The sequence below is a fragment of the Dromiciops gliroides genome, chromosome 6 (assembly GCF_019393635.1).
Source record: "Dromiciops gliroides isolate mDroGli1 chromosome 6, mDroGli1.pri, whole genome shotgun sequence".
NCBI lineage: Eukaryota > Metazoa > Chordata > Mammalia > Microbiotheria > Microbiotheriidae > Dromiciops > Dromiciops gliroides.
The window spans coordinates 207,331,409-207,348,238 of record NC_057866.1 but is presented as its reverse complement, the minus strand read 5'-3'; the positions used below and the strand labels follow the sequence as shown (position 1 = coordinate 207,348,238).

At 37.8% G+C, this 16,830-nt stretch overlaps 1 protein-coding gene across 1 annotated transcript in view; it reads right to left on the bottom strand.

Annotated features, from left to right (window-relative positions):
- WWC2 (WW and C2 domain containing 2) overlaps nt 1-16,830 on the bottom strand; it is a 260,377-nt gene that overhangs the window by 74,722 nt on the left and 168,825 nt on the right. Inside the window, exons 6-9 of the mRNA XM_043971594.1 lie at nt 11,927-12,056; nt 9,164-9,310; nt 7,933-8,006; nt 1,516-1,758 (exon numbers count right to left, since the gene is read on the bottom strand). Coding sequence (XP_043827529.1) covers nt 1,516-1,758; nt 7,933-8,006; nt 9,164-9,310; nt 11,927-12,056 — 594 coding nt within the window. The remainder of the gene's footprint in view (nt 1-1,515; nt 1,759-7,932; nt 8,007-9,163; nt 9,311-11,926; nt 12,057-16,830) is intronic.

The window sequence follows — 16,830 nt, the reverse complement described above, 5'->3', positions numbered from 1 at the left end:
TCCAATCTTTTAGTCTTGTCTTTTTTTAAGATAATTTTGAAAAATCAATCCCAGAGTACCTTTAATATTATATCATCACCACCATAGTCTTCTTCTCTGTCTATCTGGTCAGGTCTAACTATTCCTCCCCCAACAGAATATAAGCATGTTGAGAACAGGGGACCACTGCATTCTTTTGTCATGTATATAGTAGGTGCTTAATAAATGTTGGTTGACTGATTGATGCATGTTAAACACCTCCTCAAACAGCACCTACTACTGAGTTAATGTGGTTTGTTCACCAATAATTAGCTTCTTTGAATTTTTTTCTTTTCTTTTTGGTGAGGCAGCTGGGGTTAAGTGACTTGCCCAGGGTCACACAGTTAGTGTCAAGTTTCTGAGGCCGGATTTGAACTCAGGTCCTCCCGAATCTAGGGACAGTGCTCTATCCATTGCACTATCTAGCTGCCCCAGAATTTTTTTCTTTTCAATTCGTTATTTTAGGTCCATATAGACATAGCCTTCATCATAGTGTTGACAGCGGAGATAGAAAAAACACAAAATAAATGAAGAATACAAAATATTCCCAAACATATTTTAGCCCATGTTTGTGGGTATTTCAAAAGGTCATACAAGTCACAGAGAATAAAATTAATGTGAATTCCTTGACCTGGCAAAGGCAGCAACACCTATTAGGGAGAGGTTCCATGAGCCACCCTAAGGGCGTGTCTTCAGTCTTTCTCGATCCCTCAGTCTCACATTAGTTCAGCTTCTGGAAGGAAGGCCAGGCATGTGGAGAAACCCTTGTCTGCCTGCATTAATCAGCAGGGACTACATTTCCAAAGCCTAACTGGAGGAGTTAATTACAACCTCATCTAAAAAGCTCTATTTCTATATCTCCTAAATGATTGGTTTACAGCAATGGGCCTCTTTAGGTTAAATGATCAATTTACATCTTCCCACCAAAACAAAGTCTGAAAATTGCTTCAAGTTTTCCCCTTCACATCTGCACCTGCTTCTGGGGGGGGAGGGAGTGGAGGGGTTGAACTGACAAACAAAAGCCAATTGAACATTCTGTGACCTGTAAAAATATCAAAGGCAGTTAGGGAAGGCTGTATTTTTTCTGCAAAACAAAAAGCAATAAAACCTCTGCATTCTTGTGAGTAATAAAACTGAGAATAGGAAATTTCAGGTGCTGTAACACTCCAGATAATCTTCATTATCAGAGGGCAATGGTTTACAGCTATTGTTATCAAACCTGGTGAATGATGTACTGCATTCCTGATGACATGTCAACATTCCTTGTTATTTAACATCCATCACAGGCATTTTCATGAGCCTAACAAACCCAGGGCAAATGAAGTGGCGAAGCACACATCAGGGGTGTGTGTGTGTTTGTTTGTGTAATTAAGCCACTCCACAAAATATTTCCTGGAGGAAAATACCTCACTGAGGCCAATTCAGAGTAGACAAAATGTACAAAGGTTAAGTCCCGCAGTGGGAAATATTTGAGGTGACCACAAGGATGAAACGTACCTCTCGGCAAGGGCTCGACTGGGTGTGTTTCTCGCAGAGAGCAGCTCTTCCTCTAGAAGCTTCCTTTGGCCTTCCAGATAGTCCAGCTCACCCTTACTACGTTTCCGAGGTGTAACAAACTGAAGCTCTTTCAAAAATTCTTCCTTTTCATTAATCAGCATCAGCTTCTCCTTCTCAACATCCAAATCCCCAGGCCACGGATCATTGTCTAACTTGGACAGCTCAATTTTTAAATTGGCCATGCTGAGGAGGAAGAAAAAAAAAAAGCAAAGGGAATGAGCATATTTTACAACTTCTAGGAAAGGAACAACCCAGGAGAGTTCAGATGTGGACTAAAATGTCAAAAATTTAACTAATTGGAACGGGATTTTATCTGGTCGGAGGCCATCCTAGAAACAACATGTGGTCTTTCTGTGATTTCAACGTTCTCTGCGTCCTTGATAAATCATTTAATCTGAGTGATTCACATTCCCATCATCTTACAAAAGAACAAAAAGTAAGATATTAAAAAATGCTTAAAAGAGGAGTCAAGTTCTAGGGGCAGCAGAACAGGGCTGGTGGGTAGGTAGAGTCAACTGACAACCCAAATATTCTAATCCGAGTGATGTTTGGAAGGTTCCTATTTCTATTCCCCATGGCCTGCAAGAGTCTGAAACTCTGATTAGCATTTAATGCACAGAATTAGAAAGTATGAAGGGAGCACAGGTCTTCTAATGCCTTACCCTGAGAATACCCTTCATTTTTCAGATGAAGAAACTGAGGCCCAGAGATATTAAGTGATTTGCCTAAGAGTACACAAATGATTAAGCAACTGGGGGATCTGAACCCCAAATCTAGTACTCTTTCCACTAAATGCAAATACTTTTTTTTTTTTTTTTGGTGAGGCAATTGGGGTTAAGTGACTTGCACAGGGTCACACCACTAGTAAGTGTTAAATGTCTGAGGCTGGATTTGAACTCAGGTCCTCCTGACTCCAGGGCCAGTGCTCTATCCACTGTGCCATCCTAGCTGCCCCCAATGCAAATACTTTTGATGGTGACATCACCTTCCTTCCTAAGGCATCATACTTATCTCTTCATCATTGTAAACTCAGGAACATTGTAAGTAGAATATAAACTCCTTGAGGATGGGATCTGTTTTATTTTATTTTATCTTGTCTTTATATCCCCAGGGTCAGTAAACAGTAGGCGCTTAGGAAAAGTTAATCAAGTTGATCTGACTAGGTGGAGGAAGTAGGAGATTCCGGCCCAGCCATGCTGTGACTAAATTGATAGGAAGGTGGGTAGGAAGAAGCATGATTTTGCCAAGTGATACCCAGAAAAACACCTGAATTTCATATGCATTCCAAACTACCAATTCCATCACCCCCCCCCACTCTCCAAACTAGGGCAAAGCCAGTGGCATGGACGCTTCCTCCCTGTGTGCATTGTCCTCAGGCTATAATTTCTGGCAGCCTCTTTTCCCTTTCTTGGTAATTGTAAACTGGCTTCACCTACATAAATATTTTAGGGTGAGGGGCACAAAATGTGATTTACCCTGAGGCTCCTGCTTCCTGGAAATTAATCCTGCCCATAGCAATCATTTGTACCTTACTGTGACTTAATTTTTTGTCTCTTTTTAAATAAATCAGATGTTTTCCAAAAAACAGATAGCTGAGAACAAGAAAGGGCAGTGGGTAGGAACCAGGGAATTCTGGGAGGGTGGAAAACAGTGTGAAGAGAGCGCCCTCTTATTATCAGAGACACACACTTTGCCAACTTCACATTTTCACTTAGGTGAGGCCTAGCTTCAACTAAAAGCTCAATACTTACAGTGGGTTAGTATTAGCCCTGACCAGAAAGACTGAATTAATTATGTAGCCCCACTGATGTAATATTAAAGCAATAGAGTTTGTTCCCCAAGAAACCAAAGTGAAAATAGAAATAGTGTTTCTACTATTTTGACTATCAGAATAAGATTCAAGGGGCACTATTTACTGAGAGAGTATACCTTGGTCTCTGCATAAGATGTGTTCCTATAAAAAAAAATGACAGCATGATAGGAGTAAGATATCAAGGAGCAGGTAGCAGGAAAAAGTAAAACCAACAGGGAAAAACAACTCCTCTGACCCCACCACTTTTTTTTTTTTTTAATTAAAGAAAACAAGACAGGAAAAGAAGAAAACACATAAAAACCCAATCGGGAATGAAGTCCCAAACGATCCTCCATCCCATCACCATAAGCCTTTTGTTCTAGCTAAAAATATATTTGCCATCTCAAACCGGCACCTGGACTTTCACCCACCATTTGCATTGATGATAGGTGGAACATCAACTATTCCTCAGATTTCACCACAAAACTATAAACAACTGCCTCAAAATACTGGAAAATTAATCATCAAAATGCTAAATAAGCATGATATTATTAGCTTCATTAAGCACATAAAACAAAGGCTGGAAGGAGAAAACAGGTTTGAGAGAAACAAAGCCTTTATTTATTTGGAATTCAGTAGGAAAAAAAGCATTTTCACCATAAGCACAGACCCTTGAGATTTATCTTCCTTTCATTGTTACCAATAGCTTTACAAAAAAATTAAAAAGTGGTCATACAAGAGAGTCGCCACCAAACGGGAGTGAGCCAGTATCTTAAGCTGTGGCGTGAAGTAATTAATGAAACAAACTTGGGGCAGAATTATATAAAGGTGGGGAAAAAAGGACGCTTTAAAAAAAAAAATAAGTGAAGCATGAAATAGCTTCTGAATTTCAGGTATATTTTCTAGAGGATGCTTCAAGGTAAAAGAATATGAATAAAAGAATGTGAACAAAAGTGTTTAGAATTCCTAGGGGGAAAGCGCCATCTGAGTTTCTGCTATATTTAATGATGAACTATGCAGAGAAAAATCTTACATATTTCCTTGCGCATAGTAGGCATGCATATGTTTAAAATGAATTAAGGGTCCAAAGTTTGATTCCATCCAAAGTTACAGGGATGAAAAGTTATATAAGAGATTCAGTAGTATAAAGTGATGGCCTCAGGCATGCATGCGTCCCCAATGTAGATTTCTTGCTATGGAGGTCATTTCTTATGACTTATTTCACTGAGTAAAATGAATAAAATGGCTGAATTATATTTAAAACAATTCTGCTTTTTGCTTCACTAAAGCCATACAGTACTCAAACCTGATACCTCACTATGTGTGTCCCTGTGCCAGAACAGCAGGTTTCATCTATTTGCTACTTCTTCTTTTTTTTGGGGGGGGGGGGGGCGGGGAGGGAAGGGGGAAGGAGAGGCATGAAAAACACATTTAAAATGAATTTGTGCTTGTTCTAATCACTAAATCTATAAATATTATAATAATAACAGCTAGCATTTATAGAGCACTTACTTTATGGGTGGCAAACCACTTTCCCTAAGTTATCTGATCTGATTCCATCATGGGGGTAGAAAAGGAAGTCTAAGAGTTATTTCCCACCCTCAAGGAATATAACAATCTAACTAATTTAAACTTAAAGGCACTACAAGGACAGGCTCTTTAAATACAATCTGTGGGTTTCACCTTCATTAATGGGGGTAAGTGTGTGTCCAAGTGTCTGTAAATACAAGTGTTAGATTTTTCCTCTTAAAACTGGGTTAGGGGGCAGCTAGGTTACACAGTGGATAGAGTACCGGCCCTGGAGTCAGGAAGACCTGAGTTCAAATCCGATCTCAGACACTTGACACTTACTAGCTGTGTGACCCTGGCCAAGTCACTTAACCCCAATTGCCCTGCAAAAAACCAAACAAACCAAAAACAAAACTGAGTTAGATGGAGCAGTGTGTAAGGGCCACCTCTCCTCCAGACCCCAGGGAGCTTACACTCTTTCAAGCTCTCTTGGCCTGGGATGCTGCCGACTCTCTCTCCCCTTTATCCTAGATATGTAGGGGTTCTGAACTTTTGGGGCCATGTGCTCTCTCTTTACTAATATTTATTATGTTTTAATAAATGCTTAATGCCCCCCCAAAAAAAACCTGGGGTAGAGACTGTGTGACCCTAGGCAAGTCACTTAACCCTCATTGCCCTGCCCCCCAAGAAAATTGGTTTTTTTTCCTCTTCAATTGAAAAAAAAAAGGCCCAACACCTTACCAAATAAACTTGAATTTTGGCTCTTTGTAGATATATTTGCAGTGAGAATTGTTAGAATAAATGCTAATAGACTTTTAGTAACAGATTTCAGGGACAGCCAGGGTGGTGGGTGGCATGTGATACAGGAAAGTTATGCCACTGTATGTTCTCGAGCTGGTCAATTGTAATATGTTACAAAGGAGCCTATGTTACCACAGGCAAGTTTAATAGAAATCTGAGTCTATTGTTTAAAAGAAAACAAAAGAAAACAAAAAAACCCAATAACAACGCACTTTTAATTAGACTCCTAATTACATATGAGCTACAATGGAAAGGAGATGAGAAAATGAATCTGCCCCTCTTTTTTGCAGAGGTAGGGAACAATTGATGTGAAATATTACACATCTTGTCAGACTCTGCAAATACACTGGTTAGTTTTGCTGATTTTATTACCTTCCCCACCTTCCCTATTTTCTTCTATATTCACTGTTCTGAGGGCTGGCTAGTTCACTGAGTGGGGAAGTGGGAAGAGATTTATTTGGAAAAGAAGTTGATATAAAAACCAAGAATAGCAATACAATAAAAAAAAAAACCCTACAGCATGGCATAGGTAATTAAGCACCTGGCAAAGTTCATTGCACATAGTAGGTACTTGTTGAATAAATGTTGAATGAAGGTAATTAAAAAGAGGAAAATGAGTGAGGTTCAGCATTCAACTCTATATTTTAGGCACTAAAGATAATAAATATTTGCATTCCCAGGTAGTAAAATAAGATTTATGCTCTTAAGACCTATAATCTGCCCCCCCCCAAAAAAAGACCTATAATCTCCTATGTTTGAGGAAATACATTATTTTAAGTCATGTCAGCGAGCATTGATTAAGTGCATACCACGCAATGATCCTAAGCACCAAGGATACAATGAAAGGCAAACAAAACCAAACTGTCTTATATCTCAAGGATCTCACAATCTAATTGGGGAGACAACATACAAACAACTGTAATATTTTAAATTTATTACCACCCTCAATAACAATCATACTTCTCAACAGCCAAACAAGCTATTCTTCATGTCAAAGTCCTCAATAGAAAGTTCTACAAGAAACTCACTCTATCACAGATCTCCTCTTCTACCATATTTGTTTTCCTAAGTGATAAAGGGCATTTTCTAATGAATGAAAGGATATAGAAATGAAGGAGATAATTAAGCCAAAGACATCACTGGGATTCTTCCTCATAAAACAAACATGCAAATTAATAAATGAACAAATAAGCAAGCAAACAACACTAACAAAAAGGACTGGCCCTTTACTCTCTGCAAACAAGTAGTAAATAGGATTTTTTGTTGTTCTTCTTTAGTTGATTCTTTGTGAACCCATTTGGGGTTTTCTTGGCAAAGATACTGAAGTGCTTTGCCATTTCCTTCTCTGGTTCATTTTATAGACGAGGAAACTGAGGCAAGCAGGGTAAAGTGACTTGCCCTGGGTCATACAACTACTAAGTGTTTGAGGCTGAATTTGACCTAAGGTCTTCCTGACTCCAGAGCCAGTGTGTTATCCATTGTGCCACCTAGCTGCCCCCAGTGTTGTTTTTTAAAAATTGATTGATAGTGGAGTCCCTTTGGCCACACAGGACCAGAATCACAAAGCAGGAAAAAAAGAAATGCATAAATATGACAAAGAATGCTTAAATAAGAGTTCTTTCCTCATTATTCACAATGAACTGCCAATCACAGAGGTGTAAGAAACATCCCAGGGCCTCCAAAGATGGAAGAAATAAATAGATCTTCACTTCAGGGAGAAGGCCTCCTTAGTTACTTTGGGTTTTAAAGGTTTACAAGGTATTTTATCTTTCAATTCCTCAAGGGTAGACTGAGCCCAAGTCTTGGTGCAAAGCAGTTGGCAAAATTTGGGCCACTCTTGTGATTTAATAGGACAAATAACAATGCCTCTGATTCAGTGGAACATTATCCAATTTCTGCATATCTGAGAACCAACCTCTTTACTTCAATGGGAATATATTTAATGGGTTCCTAAGAATCCCTTTCTTCTTTAAAGAACAGGGGAAACCCTGAAAACCTCTCATACCTTGTCTTCTGCCTCCTTACAATATTATTGCATGTAAAAAAAAGAAAGAAAGAAAGAAACCCATACTCTACCAGGCACATTTTTAAAATAGAAGTAAATTTTAAAGGAAGAAATCTTGGCTGCTTTAAACCGAGTTTGTCTTTGAAGCGGCCAGCAGATGTCACTACAGGAGCAAAGATTAATTCTAGCAAAGAAAATTTATTTTGAACCCCTTGTCCACCGAACATAAACAAGTAATCCCCATCATTACCTTCTTTTGGCTTCTTCATATCGTAGACTTAACCTGACCTTTTCCGCTAAGTTGGCTCTACTTCTGGCTCCAAACTAGTGGGGAAAAAAACACAACAAAAAACAAAAAACAATTAATTCTATAGCGAATAAAGCAAATCATTAGTATCTTCAGGAACTACACAAGTAAGACTTCATGTTTAAGGAAATTCTACCCAAATTAGGATTAAAAAAAAAAGCTATCTACATAGCTTGCAGCCTCAATAAGGTAACAAAAACGAAACTTTTTTTTTCCTTTTTTTTTTTTTTTAGTGAGGCAATTGGGGTTAAATGACTTGCCCAGGGTCACACAGCTATAAGTGTTAAGTGTCTGAGGCCGGATTTGAACTCAGGCACTCCTGACTCCAGGGCCGGTGCTCTATCCACTGCACCACCTAGCTGCCCCCGAAAATGAAACTTCTAAGGATGATCAATTTTGTACTCCATCTAAATGCAGCTTTCCTTTATATTCCATTTAACATTAAAATGTTAGGTAAATATTTCTGGTGGCTAAAATTTTATGACAGGTGTGTAGGCTCAATAAAATACATGAACTGGAACTAATTTCTTTGTCTCTAAGAGCCAAATTTCCATCAATTAGCTTTCAACTGCACTAAATGAAAACCAAGTAGGTTTAATCATACAGTTTTTCAAATGTCAGCCAAGGTCATGACCACTACTTGACTTTTACTTTTTCATAATCATTTCAAGAGAAGGTGAGAGAGCAGGAAATCAATTAGGGATATATAAGAAAAGGTATCTATGATTGTTTCTCCAAAAGACCCCAAAATCAAAAAATGAACTAAGGAAACTTAGAAAAATGACTTCTTCTAAATAATGATTCAAAAATATATTTTCTTTATGGTTTCAGAATCTATTTCACATTAGACATTTTAAAAATTATTGTAAAAACACATCCACTCAAAAAGGCAACATAAATTAAAACTATGAGTTTCTTAAGAGTTTCAGTGGAATACCTGAATATAATCTGAGGAAGATTAAATACAACTGTTCATATGGAAAGGATGTGAATAACCTTGGCCCCCATCCAGACAAAAATAGGACTATGATTTTTTAAAAACCTGGCTCATGACGATAAAGCCCTGACTTGGTATAGCTGGACTTCAAACCTTGGCATCTAGTTGGTATTCCTGTTCTCCATTTCCACTGGATTCAAGTCCCCCTAGTGCCTCCCTCTCCATAAAGTCACTTACATCTCCAGAGATGCCTGTTTGTGACCCAGCATCCAGGGTCTGTCTGGAGAGAGATAAATGAGAGCTCACAGAGTTGGCCCTTAAGTCTGGTTCAGATCTCCCAAAGCTTTGGTCCAAATGAAGCCGCTCATGCAGCTTAGCGAGACTCTGTCCAGGAAACACAAATTATTTTATAAAACATTTTTATTCAAGATAGCCTGCCTTAAATTAAAGCAAAATTAAACACTGATCCAATCGCATGTTCATTACTTCATTGGAATATGCACTTTAACTGAAATGGCTGAGACGTACTATGGCAATAAAATAAATTGTTCTGTATTTATATATAAAACAAAATGGTGCTTGAAAATGCTTGATTTTAGCACCATTTTATGCTAAATATTCTATATAACGTTATATATGTAAATGAGTTATATCAAAGGCAATCTTGTTTTTCCATATTTCTAGAAATGAAAAGAAATAACACTTCAATTTAATATTGGATATATGCCTTCCCTATAAAAAATTTCATGATTAAGAAGATATTTATATATAGTTTGTATGTAATAGAAATTCCGTGAATGCTGAGTTTTGATAAGATGAGTCACATTTTGAATGCATTGATATACTTGTCATTTACTGGAAAAAAAATCATAGAATTCTGAAATTCAAAACATCACAAGACTCAAGTCTTTTTTTTTTTTTAAGTGAGGCAATTGGGGTTAAGTGACTTGCCCAGGGTCACACAGCTAGTAAGTGTCAAGTGTCTGAGGCCAGATTTGAACTCAGGTACTCCTGACTCCAGGACCAGTGCTTTATCCAATGTGCCACCTAGCTGCCCCTAGAGACAGTTTAGTCTAACTCCTCATTCCACAGATGAGGAAGCTAAGGTCCAAATAAGTCTAATGACTAGTTTAGGGTCACATAGTCAGTAGGACCTTTGCTAAGTAATCATTTCACCCCTTGTCCAATTTATATATTTTAGGGGCAGCTAGGTGGTGCAGTGGATAGAGCACTGGCCCTGGAGTCAGGAGTACCTGAGTTCAAATCCAGCCTCAGACACTTAACATTTACTAGCTGTGTGACCCTGGGCAAGTCACTTAACTCCAATTACTCCCCCCCCCCCAAAAAAGATAAATATATATTTTATAAAATCAGATTTTCATAAATTAGGTTTGCTGATACTCAGGATTATTTAGGAAAAACCTCCCCCTCTCTAGGTAAAGCAAATAATTGTATCAAGGCTCATCATAAAACATTATTAAAGTAAGGTTTTAAAGATACTTAAAAGTTTGCTTTTCTTCTAAAAATTAAAGCATAATATAAAATCCTATCACTCTTCGTAGAAACCAGCAGAGTATATACCCTAGTTACTCTGTACAGTTTGGTGACCAAGGGAAAAAAAATTCATATTGTTTTTTTTTGTTGTTTGTTTGTTTTTTTGGCGGGGCTATGGGGGATAAGTGACTTGCCCAGGGTCACACAGCTAGTCAAGTGTCTGAGGCTGGATTTGAACTCAGGTACTCCTGAATCCATGGCCAGTGCTTTATTCACTGCGCTGCCTAGCTGCCCCAAAAAATTCATATTCTTAAGAAAAAATAATTCGTCTTTTAACTACGGGTATTAGATGTGTCCAAAGTTTGATTCAAAGATAAAAAAACTTTAACTCTACAAATTTGCTGACATGTGATGATACATTTATTTTTTTATAATCCAATGTTTTAAAGAATTGTTTATTATTAAACATTAAGATTCTTATAATGTAAAAACAGAGTATTACAAAAGTAAAGTTAACTTAACTCTCACCATGGGTATCCTTAAAGTCTATTTTAGGATACCTAAAAATAAACATTGAAAATCAAGAATATGTCACTCTCTATGTGACCAATGTTTTACAAATGATCTACTTGAGATACTTGTTTTTAATTTTAAGGCTGAAAAAGTCTTAGCAAGAATAGAAATAACACAGGGGCATTAAATATTCCTTCCAAAAAGGCAAACTAAATAATCCTACTAATTAGCCAGGTTCAGGGCTCAAAATATCTGAAATACACTCTGTATGGCTTCAGCAAATTAAATATGGTGTGTTTATTTTTTCTCTTATGAAGCTTTGACCTATTTGCAAATGTCTACAGTCCTGAGAATGTGGCAGCAGCATAATGGAGAGAGCTGAATGGCTATTAATTAGCCTTACTGTATTTATGATGTTATGTGAATTACAGCCAAATTCTTATGTGTTGACTGGAGAACTGTTCTGTGTGTCATCAAGCAATCTCTCTTGATTACAAAAGAAGCAATCCATGGTGATTTATTTAGACCCTGGTCATCTCTAGTCCAGAAGCCCTTTCCAATCAATTATAGGATTCTCCATGAGTTTTCCATTTCCTTGTGTGTGTTGTCTTCCCCTGATTAGAATGTAGGCTCAGTGACAGGCAGGGACTGTCTCTCTTTCTGCTTATCCCTAGATAAGCAGAGAGTATCCCCAGAGCTTAGCACAGTGCCTGGCAGATCGCCAGCACTTAATAAATTTTTGTTGACTTGAATTGATGATAGACCCTAGTCTGTTAATACCTGTCCTACTTTTTAACATTCTCTCCCCACCAACTTATCTTGGGCCAAATTCAAACTCATGTGCTTCATGAGTACAAGGACAAAGCCTGAACAAGTCAAATAGTCACTTGGTTTTCTACAAATGCTGGAAGGAAGATGTGAAGGACCAGACATAGTAGGAGTATGCTTAAAGATGATGATGATAAATTAAAAGGAAATTCAACTTGTACATACCTGCATTAGATCTTGTTTCTCTCTCTCTCCTGAGCTAATGGCCTTTCGGATGGATTTCATTTCACTAAGAATAGCTTTGGCCTCACTGAGTTCATACCCACTATGGTCTCCAGACATTTTCTGGTCAATTCTGAAACGTATCAAAGGAAGACTACCGGTTAAATTGGTCATCTCATCAAAAGTCTTGTTCATAAATATTAATGTCATTTTCCCCCAATCTTTTCAGCTCCTAGTTCCCACCTTTCCCCTTATATTTGTTACAATCCAATTCATAGCAAGTTACTCTTCCCATTTCGAAACAGGAGGTGTAAGCTGTGGCTGAGGCTCTCTTTCCCCAGCTGTTCTCTCACCTGCACAATCACATTCCCATTACTACCTACAAGTTCTGCCATCCAAAGCTCACACATGTTTTGATCCAGATCTCCACCACTTCTAGAAGATTAAATAAAGATCCTTTGCAAAAAAGCAACACTAATAGTTCCGACTGCCGTGGCTACTACTGATATGAATATCTTTCAAATAAAGAAATAGCTCTTTATTCAGCCTTGGCAAGTAACCAGCCACATCTAGGCTACGAGGTTGTTTTTTCTTTCCAATTCCTCCCTGCCAGATGTTATCTCTTCTTCACTCTATGAAGCCTGTGAATAAAGAAAAAAGGAGACAAGACTCTCTGTCTTAATAACTTGGTATTTTAGGAAAAAGACAGAATGGTATATGTTATTTTTTGCCAAATATGTATTGCTAACATTAGTTTAATGAAAATTCATCTTCAAAGGGATCTCATTATATGTGCAAATCTGGTTACCAACTGGACAACTGTCAGTAGCATTCAGCCAGAAATATTTCTCGTGAGCCCCTCGTGCCAAGAGATATAAATGTGACTTTATGATTATTTTGTCTAATATAGATCATCCAAATAACCTGACTCTATTTGAAGATTTTTTGGGGGGATCATTTCTAAAGCACCTTCTTCTTTTTCTCTCTTGCCCTAGCATTGTTGTCTGGTCTCATTACTATTTCATTTGGTGCTTTAATTGCTGAAAACAGCTGTGCTTGTGCCCCCTTGTTCTTCTGCTCACAGACATCCTAGGACACAGGGTCTGCTTTATCCACTGAATTTTGAACAAGCGACATCGTAGACCGTATTTCCATGAGTTGTAGAGGAAGCTGTTATTGAGTTCCACTGACTTCTAAGACATTTAAGAGTTTACATTTCTTTTGGATATAAACATTGTGACCTTGAAAACAATGGCTATTTCATCTTAACTTATATCCTTCCAACTTTTGTTTACCCTAACAAGTGCAGTTTATAAATAACATATTTCCCCAAGTACTATTTAAGTAAATAATTTATAATGCTAAACAAACAATTATAACCCTGCTTTAAAGAACTTAGGAAAATACTTTTTCATAAAGATCATCACTACATACCAAATGCTTTTTTTTTCCTGCTTAAAAAAACCACCACATAGAATGACTTTAGTCATCCATTATACATAACAAGAAATGGAATGACTGAATATTATACATACTTACTGATGTAATAAAAACCATAGAATTTTTGGAAAGGGAAGGGTAATTTCAGAGATTACTTTATCTGTACATTTCATTTTAAAAATTAAGGAAACAGGTAAATGACTTAGCTAAAGTAATATCTCTATTTGGGTGGGATGTTGTAGTATTCCCATTCAGAAGGTGACCTCTGAAGGTTTGATTTTAAGTTCATTTATTTCTGAATTTTTACATCCACATTTGAGTCTTGTTATATATTATTGCCATCAGGACTTAACCAAAACCCCTAATTTTGATTTGGGGAAAGGGCTTAGAAATTAATTTCTGGTTCCAAATATAATGTTCTGGCCATTAATGTATGTAATGAAGTTATTACTATGATCTCTCAAAGGAAAAAAAAATGGTAAAATCTGAAAGGGTTTGAATATCAGAAATTTTCAAGTGTATTTGGCATAAATGCATATAAAATTATAAAGTCAGATTCCAAAAATCTAAGTCATTGCTTTATGTTCTTGCAAAATATTCAGAATTTTCATGAGGAAATAAACCTTGTTTTAAAAAATAAACTTTAAAACTTGAAATGGAACTAAAATTTGAAAACAAAAGTAAATAAGCAGGGCAGCTAGGTGGCGCAGTGGATAAAGAACCGGCCTTGGATTCAGGAGTACCCGGGTTCAAATCCGGCCTCAGACACTTGACACTTACTAGCTGTGTGACCCTGGGCAAGTCACTTAACCCCCATTGCCCCGCAAAAACAAACAAACAAACAAATAAAACATTTTGTAGAGAAGGAATGCTAATTACTTATATTCTCTTGGCCTTTTTTTCTCTTTTTTTTAGTGTTTTGTTTTGTGGGGCTATGGGGGTTAAATGACTTGCCCAGGGTCACACAGCTAGTAAGTGTCAAGTGTCTGAGGCCGGATTTGAACTCACGTCCTCCTGAATCAAGGGCCGGTGCTTTATCCACTGCACCACCTAGCTGCCCCCCCTGGCCTTTTCTTTTGAGGTAATAAGTCTGAAGGTTCCCTCCCCTACCAAATTTTGATTATCTTCCCCTCTTTCAGATACCTTAAGACTCAAGGTCCATTAAGATACCTTAACACCCTCAAAATTATGCCATCTTCAGCACAGATCACCTTGAAAATACACGAGTCTAGTCTAGTTGCTCTTTCCATATTTTTTCTTTCACATCATTTTACTCCCTCATGCAGCCTAGTGTGGTGGATTCATTGTCCTTTCTGGTGAACTAAGTTTGGTCTATTAACCCTCCCGGTTTCCTACTCAATATCTTTGGGATGCATTTCATTGGTTAGGTCTCTTGCCACGATTTCTGAAACTACTTCTTGATGTATTATTAGCAAACCAACTCATCATTTTCCACCATGCTCTTCATTAAGATGTCATAAATGAGTTTATATTCTAAACTGGTTTTCCGCTTGACTGACATCTCCCTCCACTTGACAAGGAGATCAATCATTTGCTAGCTGAGGTGGTTTCTAAATTCTTTCAGTCTCTTTGCTAAAGCAATTAACTAATGTGGGTTGACTCCTTAGGAAATGGTGATGTCTGTTTCAATATCTGTTCTATCTCCTATTTTCCAGTATCAAGCAATTGTTTAAATAAGCCAGTTTTTATAAATTCCAACTGTATACCTTATCTTCTTGGTACTGACTATGATAGAGCAGGTAGATGACATAGTGGATAGGGTGCCATGCCTGGAGTCAGGAAGACTCATCTTCCTCAGTTCAAATTTGACCCGAGACACTCACTACCTGTGTGACCCTGGGCAAGTCACTTAACTCCATTTGCCTCAGTTTCCTCATCTGTCAAATGAGCTGGAGAAGGAAATGACAAACCACTCCAGTACCTCTGCCGAGAAAACCCCAAATGGGGCCATGAACAGTAGGGATTGACTAAAATGACTGAACAACAACAACAACAACACTGATTTTGATCTTTGTTCCAATAAATCAGTGATCTGAACATTACACACACAAATGACTCAAGTATGAATGACTCGTACATAAATAAACATTCTTGTTAAAATATAAGCAATTGTATTTTTATATTATCTGGTACTCACTGTGTCCAATGTTTACCAACTCTATTCTTTTTTTTTTTTTAATTTTTTTTTTTTTGGTGAAGCAATTGGGGTTAAGTGACTTGCCCAGGGTCACACAGCTAATAAGTGTTAAGTGTCTGAGGCCAGATTTGAACTCAGGTCCTCCTGACTGCAGGGCCAGTGCTCTATCCACTGTGCCACCTAGCTGCCCCCAAAATCAACACCTTCTTTACAGCTTAATCTCTTTTTTTTTTTTTTTTGCAGGGCAATAAAGGTTAAATGACTTGCCCAGGGTCATACAGCTAGGTAAGTGTCAAGTGTCTGAGGCTGGATTTGAACTCAGGTCTTCCTGAATCCAAGGCCAGTGCTTTATCCACTGTGCCACCTAGCTGCCCCCCCCCCAACTCTATTCTCAAAAAAAGAATTCTGACCTATCAGTCAGTAAGGTCCCTAAGTAGTATGGCAAACCTCTGACACTTCACATTTCTTTATTTTTGAAAGAATATTTTCCAAAATATTTTCCCGTGTCCTTTCCTTTTCTCACTTTTACCTTGAAGTCACTAGATTTTAATAGGTGCATTTAAATGGGGACAAGGGCAGAGGGGGGGTGTCTTACTGAATTCTTCACAGTTTTTTTGAGCTCTCCATTCTTTGCAACAGATATTTATTTATAATCTGCAATTCTTTTCATGTTTTTTTTAAATACTTATCACAAACATTGCAATAAGTGATTGTCAAATGTCCCATGAATGGAAGACTCTTCTTGTCTTACAGCAGTAGATAATAATCAACTTTATGCACCTCTTCAAGGAGAAGCTGTGAGTCATCCATCCTTCTTATCTTTCCACGTGGCTATAAATTCCATTTCTCTTCTGGCTTTATTTAAGCTGGGAATATTAAAGCTGATATAATTCAGCTCTTCCTGTATCATATCCACTCACAGCCTTTGGTCAATGGAGTACCAACAGTTAAGTTGGAATTATTAGCATCCTTTGTATCCTCTCCTACACTCTGTCACTGTCACTGCAGAAGTGGAAGGGGCTATGGAAGATTGTGGACCATTTTGTATTTTTCTTGGTTTCAGGCAGCCAAGGAATTCACTACCTCGCTGCCAGCCTATTGGTGATGAGAGTCTTTCTACTGTCTAGGTCCTTGCAAAGCAGACAAAATCTGTTTCTAGAACTGCATCTGAAGGCTTCCCAGTGGGAGAATCCACTGTAGCTTGCATCCTACTAACAGAGCTTTAGAGAATCCAAGGCATCAGAATGGATTTTTTTTGCAGATGATGCTTCTAGTATAGGATAGAATTGACTGGGTACAGCCACCATCT